At 31.5% G+C, this 7,864-nt stretch overlaps 1 protein-coding gene across 1 annotated transcript; it reads right to left on the bottom strand.

Annotated features, from left to right (window-relative positions):
- On the bottom strand, window positions 2,136-4,205 carry LOC104718982 (1-aminocyclopropane-1-carboxylate synthase 6). The gene is made up of 4 exons (XM_010436814.2): window positions 3,914-4,205; window positions 3,688-3,819; window positions 3,440-3,600; window positions 2,136-3,343 (listed from the first exon to the last, which is right to left on the bottom strand). Exons 1-4 carry the CDS (start codon window positions 4,091-4,093, stop codon window positions 2,329-2,331), a joined length of 1,488 nt encoding a protein of 495 aa, XP_010435116.1. The 5' UTR covers window positions 4,094-4,205; the 3' UTR covers window positions 2,136-2,328.

Here is a 7,864-nt window from a genome sequence, read left to right on the forward strand (position 1 = left end):
AAAATGTTTTAAAACTTTATAAATATTTGGATCAAGTTTAGAGGTAGTAGTTATTATCTAGAAGTGAACCATATAAAACTTTATAATTTTTCATATTTAAAAAATAATATTTTTGAAAATGGATAGATGAAAGTAGTATTTTTGAAACAGAATACACCAAAAGAAATATTTCTCAAAAATTCTCTTTTGTTTTGAACTATTCAATTATATTTTATTGTTAAACTTTAACTACTGAATTTGATAGGATTCACTTCAAATTTCTTACTTTTGCAGTAATCCCAACAGATGTTTTGAATGACATAGTTCTTAATTTTACTTTTGCACTAGGTTTCAAATCCATGCTAGGCTTGAGTTTTTTTTTTTTATATATACGATTTATGATACTTGTTAAAATGTTATTTATTTATACCTCTGTGTTAGTAATAATAATATGTATCCACGGTACAATCTTTTATATAGTTGTTTAATCTTTTGAATATTTAATTTAGTATAACTATTGAGAAGAATTTTTTTGGTTTAAATACAAAATAAACATTAAGACTAAACCATCATATAATATTTACTTGATCTTCGAAGTCACATCACATAAGGTAAACTATTTTTATTGTTGTATTTTATATTTGTATGCAATATTAAACGTTGATTCTCGATATGATTACATTAGAATTCTTGAAACTCTTATATGCAAAAATTAAAACTAAAAACTTTATATTATTATTACATTACAATATACAGAATCAACATATTCATTATTCTTCCTTATAAAAAAGGTGCACATTTATAATTGACATATAATGGTCTTTCTTTTGTTTGAACAACTTCAAAAACTTAATTGCTCAGCTTTCCCAACGAAAAGAAAAAATTATTTAACTTTTAACTACAACTATTAAGATGTCACTTTCATATCATAGTAAGTTCTTATTGCAACTTTAACATGTTCACTAAATTAACATATTTTCTATTTCTAAGAAATATATATATTTATTACTTTGTTTGGATATGTATTTATTCTCATAGAATACATTATGACAGTTTAAAATGATCCATCTTGTACAGAATTTGCCGACAATTTGGGAAAGTCAAAGCTAAAGCGTGAATTCAAAATTTTCAGGACAATACCTATGAATATACGAATATAACTGGAAAGCTATTAATTCAACCTTTCTATAGATAATTCACTTATATTCATTTTTTTAGACTTACAATTGTAATTTCCCTCTTTGATTCAGTTTCCATTTGTATTTCCCTCTTAAAATACTCTTTTGGCAATTTTATCATTTTTATTACCAGCCTTTATGAAATTTTGGTCTGAGTTATAATGTAAAGAGATCTATTAGTTGTCGTACAATTTGTTAGTACATTATTTTATTTAAAAGTAATTATAAACAAATTTATTTTCATATATGTGAAAAACTTAACATAATTAGTTAGACTAATAATAATTGATTATTTTTATTAATGGGTTGATGCTCTCAGTTTTTTTATGCCCCTTACTTCTCCACTGATAGCATCCGCAACAATATAAGTTTGGTTTTTTTCCTTTGCCGAGACCAATTTTTGATGAATTCGGCGGCAAAGCAGTGTCCAACCGGTATAATAGATTATCTTATATATAAATAGAAAAATTTTATATTTATGTTATTTTCATAAGTTGTTTTTTTTTAATACAGAAAATATATTTTAAAATTCTTAGTTAATGAGATGCATAATCGTAATTAGACGTTTTAAATCTGATGTGAGTTTGCCAAAAAAAAAAAAAAAAATCTGATGTCCGTTTACACTAAATTTTTGGGCCACAAATAATTGCAACAATAGCTCAATATCTTGGGCTGATTTTGAGCTCAAATACTTCAAACAATTGTTTCTCGTCTTGGACAATAGCCCAAATTCTTCAACTTCCTGCACATGTATTTCCCAGTTTAGCGGCCCTTAAGCTTGTTTTAAAACGGAGATTCCACATTGAACCGGTCAATTTACCGGTTTACCATGTCCGGTTCCCGGTTATGCTGGTTAAATCAACGTTTGATTCTAATTATAATTAAAAATTTAGGCGTCAGAACTCAGAACACATGATTGGAAGTTTGGAACTAATTCATTGAGATATGAGTTATCTGTATAGACCGGTTTGACAACGGTTAACAAATTCTGATTTCTCATTTATATTATTCAATTGGTTAACATTACATTACATAGAGAGATACATTATAAAATAATTCAACTTTGATAGTCGTAGCTATACATTAAATTAGACAAATGTCACAATCAATGTTAAAGAAATTGATCTTTCAAATTTACGACTGGTCTCTAGTCAAAATATAAAACGTTCTTTTAAGTCTGTGCACGGACTAGCGGAGAAGGCGGCACAGGTGAATGAGGCGAGAAGAAGCCATCATCGAACCGCCTTTTGTCACTAAAGCTCAACCTGAGGTTACTCTGCCAACACTTCTTCTTCTTCTTAGCCATCATAGGTGCTGCAGCCACCGGTTTAGTCTCTTCCTCGAGTTGACTAGTGAACACTCTGATCCTCTCTAAAGCTGTCTCCATAGTCTTGTGATCCATGTTCGCAAAACACACTCTGAACCATCCCGGTTCGTGGCAATGAAACGAACCTCCTGGAGACACGTTCAGCTTCACCTGGTGCACGATCACGCGCCATAGCTCGGTTTCCGAATCGAATGTAGCTGTCTTCAAGAGATTTCTTAAATCCATCCATAAGAACAAACCGGCTTCGGCTTTTAACCAACCAATTCCTAAACCATCTAAACCGGTGGTTAACTCTTTGTGCCTTGCAGCTAACCGCAATTTGCTCTCGCGGATAAACTCGTCCACAAAGTCTTCATCAGACAACATTTTAGCGATCAAACGCTGCGTTTGCGACGAAACCAAACCGAAACTTGACATTTTCCTCGCGATCTGAACCACCCGGTCATTGTAAGAGTATATTATACCAACTCTAAAACCAGGCAGCCCCATATCTTTGGATAGACTATAGACAATATGAATCAAATCACGGTTACAATCTTCGATCTCCTCGATCACTTCAGCAACACTTATAAACTCAGATTGACCAAACGTAGTAGCGGCGTAGATCTCATCCGCAATAAGATGAATCCTTTTCTCATTGGTGAAGTTAACTAGAGACTTCAAACATTCCCGGTCTAATGTCGTACCAAGCGGATTCGAAGGATTCGTCATAAGCAAACCCTTAACCGGAATATTCGATAACAGCGCCTTTTCATACGCATCTTCCAAAGCTTCCACCGTGATCTTAAACCCATCAGAGCTGTGACAAGTAACAGGTACAAGATTCACTCCGGTTCTCCATCTCAAATCTCTATCAAACCTGAAAACCAAACCAAACCAAATTTAGATAACCAAACCAAACCAAAACTCTACTGTGACTCAGTGAACAATATGATGATGATCTTTTTGAACATACCCTGGATAATAAGGAGTTGGTACTAAGAAACCATCACCAGGATTAGCTAAACAGAAAGCAACGGTCTCGTGTGCTCCTGTTGCGCCGCCGCTCATAACAATCCGGTCAGGATCAAACTTAACTCTGTTGTTTCTTGTCTTCTCCATAAACTTCGCTACAGCCTGAAAAAGGAACAATAAAGTTAGAATATTTTGAAACCAATCAAAACCTAAAAGTGATGAAACTGGCTTTGAGTTCAGAGTACTTACTTGTCTAAATTCAGGTAAGCCATGATAATCTTGGAAGATTGCAATGTCACTGAACTGATTCACACCTTGTTCTGTACAAATCGAAGCTTCTGGATGTTCTATAACCCATTTACGCATCAAATCACCACAGAGCTACACAATTTGAGTAAACAAATCCACCAAAGTTAGGTTACAGTAACAGAGAGAGAAGAAAAAAATAAAGTTTGGATTTTTATTTGTGAATTACCTGATTTTCAGCGAGACCCATTTGGATAACACCATCAGGTCTATCAATTGGGTGAAATGGGTTCTCTTCATACGCTTTCCAACCCTCGAAATAAGAAGAGTTCTCGCCGTGGCCGTCACCGGAGGCGATTCTAGACAGTAGGTTAAGATCTTGCTTCTTCTCTGTTGCTAAAGATACCATTTTTGTTTTGTTTTGCTTCTTAGATGATTCTCTTTTAAAAGGTTTCTTCTTTTTGTTGTTTGTTTTGGGTGGTGTTGAGATTTAGAAGTTATGGGTTTGATGTGTTGGGAAGTGAGATTGTGTTTGTGTATATATACTGTGTAGAGGGTTTAATTTCAGGTGTACACACCGAGTAAGTGTAGCGTTGTAGTAGATTACAATGAAAGTTCCATGAAAGAACGTATAAAATTTCAATATGGTCCTTAATGTTTGTTATAGTTTTGTTTGACTTCCCTGAAGTTTGAATTGTTTTGTTTTTGTGTTTTTGGATGGTGGGTTTGAACCAAAATTTGTGAAAAAGAGGGGTCATTGTGGGGAAGATTGGAACGAAATTGAGTGGTGGGGGGACCTGCGAACATGAACATTAAAGTCCAATTCTATATTTGGAAATGAGTCATCAACTTGAATTTTACAAGATCAGAAATTGTATATTTTGATGGTGGAAAAATGGACCGGGGAAAACAAGTATACAGTATATTGTTGACTAATGGAACAGCATATTTCTTCTTCCATAAATAATAAAAATAAAATCCAGGTGCAACATATTCCAATATAGTGATATACTGACTCTTTAATAAACGAAATAAGTGTTTTATTTCAAGGGGGACCAAATGTATAAATTTTCATATATAATTTCGTCGAAAAAGAGAATCCCTTAAATATTTTCATTTTTTAATATCAAAGAAAATAAAAAAAATTATGAAAATAATTATTTTTAGTCAATACTTTTAGATATATGTAAAAAAAAGCAATTATTATATCATTGTTTATGTAGGTTTTGGCAAGGCAATTAGGTCATTTTTATATCGTCATGGTCATGGTGACAAGTGACAACAAATCTCTTGTACGAATTAATTGGCATTTTGCCCTATATTACCATTTGCGTGATTAGCGATAACAATACTAGTATTAGAGAACTACACTTAAACATCACGTCGGCATAAACAAGAATTAAATGAAGGTTGGAACAGTTGAACTGTGCCCGTTATAATAGACATTAATATTAGGACTGTTCTTGCTTTTGATTAGAAGAGTCTTTTATGTAAAATAAAATTCAAAAAAACTATATGCAAATTAGTCATTGGAGAAGGTTGGGATCTCCACCTTCTCTCCTTAATAATGCACTCATCAAACACGTATTGATGATTGATGATATTTCAACCCCATTTACTTGTTTTTCTCCTCTGGACACCATTCTTTAATGTTGTTTTCATTAACTAATGATGTTTCACTTGACAGCTTAGAAAAAGCTAATACGAAAAAGTGTAAGCAAACATATAGAAATCACAAAATTCGATTTGTTTCTACATTTTTAGAATGCCTTTATTAAGTAGTGCGAATATTATATGGCTCAAATCCTTATTAGTATTGCATAAAAGCTAGGGATCAGTGATTATGACGATAGTGGCAGACATTGGACCACAGATTATCGTGAATGAAATAAATGGCAGCCTTAAAGACCAGTAACATTCCACGAAGATTTTTCCAGTCAAAATCCAAAAAACAGTAAAGGAAAGATTTTTTTGAAGCCTTCACTTTGACCACCAAAATCTCAACGACTTTTTTTTTGTTTTGTTTCATATCTTTATTCAGGTATTTATTTAAATTTTAAAGCTTTTTGTTTCTTCATTTTTTCAGATAAATTGAATTCAAGGAAATGTTTCTTTAATTTTACTTTAATCAGACCCATTTTTTAAAATTTAATTTTACTTTAATCATACCAATTTTTTTGGTCAATACACTAATCATAAATGAAAATAATTAAGTCTAGTTTCCACTTAATTGCTTAATTTGACAGCAAAGCTAACCATATACTACTTTTTTGATAGTGTCAACTGTCAACGGTTTTAGTTGACGACATAGTAAAGACTAACGAATCAACTTTTTTTTTAGTTAACATGTGTGGGTCGATAGAAAAACAACGACCTTTGTATCTAGTTTTACTTTTATTGATAAACTCTCATCTCATTTGTTTTTTTCTTTCATTTGACCTTATATTCTTTAATGTATTGGTTTGCACTGTCATAACATCGTGGTTTCTAGTCTACAAGTCAAACAATAATATCAGTATTGTCTTTTCGGTATTGAAAACTAGAATTTGGCTTCTGTCAAGGCGTTGCATTTTTTCTGAAGACTTGGTGTGTTTAACCCCTAAACATATATGGTTAGTCTACCTTTCGATAAATCGAAATTTAATTGAATTGTTCGAACTTAAAAGTAAAATGACTGCGTTTTGACAATGGCCTAACAAATAAAATTCTGCATGTGCCAATGACCGAATTCAAAATCCAACAATCCAACTATTATCTTTGAAAAGTGAAAACCTCTACTATTAAATTCATTTGTTTAAGTTGGTGGAACATGTTGTATTGGCAAAAGAATAACGTATTCAAAGATCAATTTTTTCTGTGTCTCCACGTGAATAAGAAGCTCATGTTAAGGACCCGGAATTTTGAAAAGTATACTATGTTTTAAGCACATCATAATATACGGGACCTTTAGGTCCCGGACCTATAATATACTATCAGTATTAAGTTATTAAATAGCTTGAGGTTAATATTACTTAAGTCTTGGTAGTTTTTTGAGAGTAGTGATCAAGATTATGTGCAACTACTACGTAAAGAATGTATCATGAGCCGATCTTAGAAATTCTTTTGTTTCCTATATATAGAAAAGTTGGAAAAAAACAACGATGAAATATCATCAAAATTAATTTCCAACATTTTTTTTCTTCATTGTAATCTGTCTAAAGCTACAAAACATTTAATTGACTATGTAGAGAGACTGACATTTTTTATAGTGGAAAATTTAAAACTTCTTTCAAAAGGAGAACAAGAACATGCAGAAAAATTGCCTGATTCGTCCTGTCGACCAAACACGCCAATTTTGACATAAGTTTTTATCACATTTATCATATGTTTTGATGAGAAATTAAAATCATAAAACTTAAGTAAACACACATATTTAAATGCGTCAAATTGGGAAACTTCAAGTGTTTTCAAGCGTTTACAGATCTTCAAAGTCGTTCATAATTCACATCACTCAACTTATTTTCTTATAACAATCTAAAAATGCCACGTTGATACTCATGCAAATATTGATGGATAAGAGCAATTATTAATATACAAACTAACTAAAAGCTTCAAACACTTGAAGATGTTTGAATAGAAATTTTTATTGCAAAGTCAAAATTTATTAGTGTTCGTATAGAAAAGGAATGCAAGAGTAATTTGAGATTTTCAGACTAGCTACGTACGTGTAAAACACATTCGATAACAATGTAGACTTAAATTTTTTTTTTTAGTTTTGTTAAAATGTCGATAGACCTTAGGGTGTATTGAATCAATGATTTTGGAGGATTTTATGGGATTTAGTAAATTTGGAATTTTGATAGATTTTAGGGAAGTTGATTTGATTTATGGTAAAATACTTTCAAATCCCACCTAAAACTATGAGATTTAGATTTCTGTATTTTAAACTCAACAAATACTCTCAAATTCTCCAGAATCCCTAAAACTTATTAAAATCCAAATCCACAAACTATTTTGAATAACAGTGGATTTTAAAGTAGATTTTTAAATCATCATTTCAATAATAGTGGATTTGTAACATAAGACGTACGAATATAGAAATTTTTAAAAAAAAATGTCGATACAGAAAATTCATTTCAAAAAACCATTTTACAACACAATTGATTTTNTTTTTTTTTTTTTTTTTTTTGGTACACTTTCG

This window comes from Camelina sativa, chromosome 2, assembly GCF_000633955.1.
Source record: "Camelina sativa cultivar DH55 chromosome 2, Cs, whole genome shotgun sequence".
Classification (NCBI taxonomy): Eukaryota; Viridiplantae; Streptophyta; class Magnoliopsida; order Brassicales; family Brassicaceae; genus Camelina; species Camelina sativa.

What these genes read in the sequence shown, in the direction of transcription:
- LOC104718982 (XM_010436814.2), bottom strand. Translation starts at nt 4,093, where the DNA reads ATGGTATCTTTAGCAACAGAGAAGAAGCAAGATCTTAACCTACTGTCT. An exon ending in TGGGTCTCGCTGAAAATCAG is followed by an intron (nt 3,820 to 3,913) that starts GTAATTCACAAA and finishes CAAATTGTGTAG; the next exon opens with CTCTGTGGTGATTTGATGCG. An exon ending in GCTTACCTGAATTTAGACAA is followed by an intron (nt 3,601 to 3,687) that starts GTAAGTACTCTG and finishes TTCCTTTTTCAG; the next exon opens with GCTGTAGCGAAGTTTATGGA.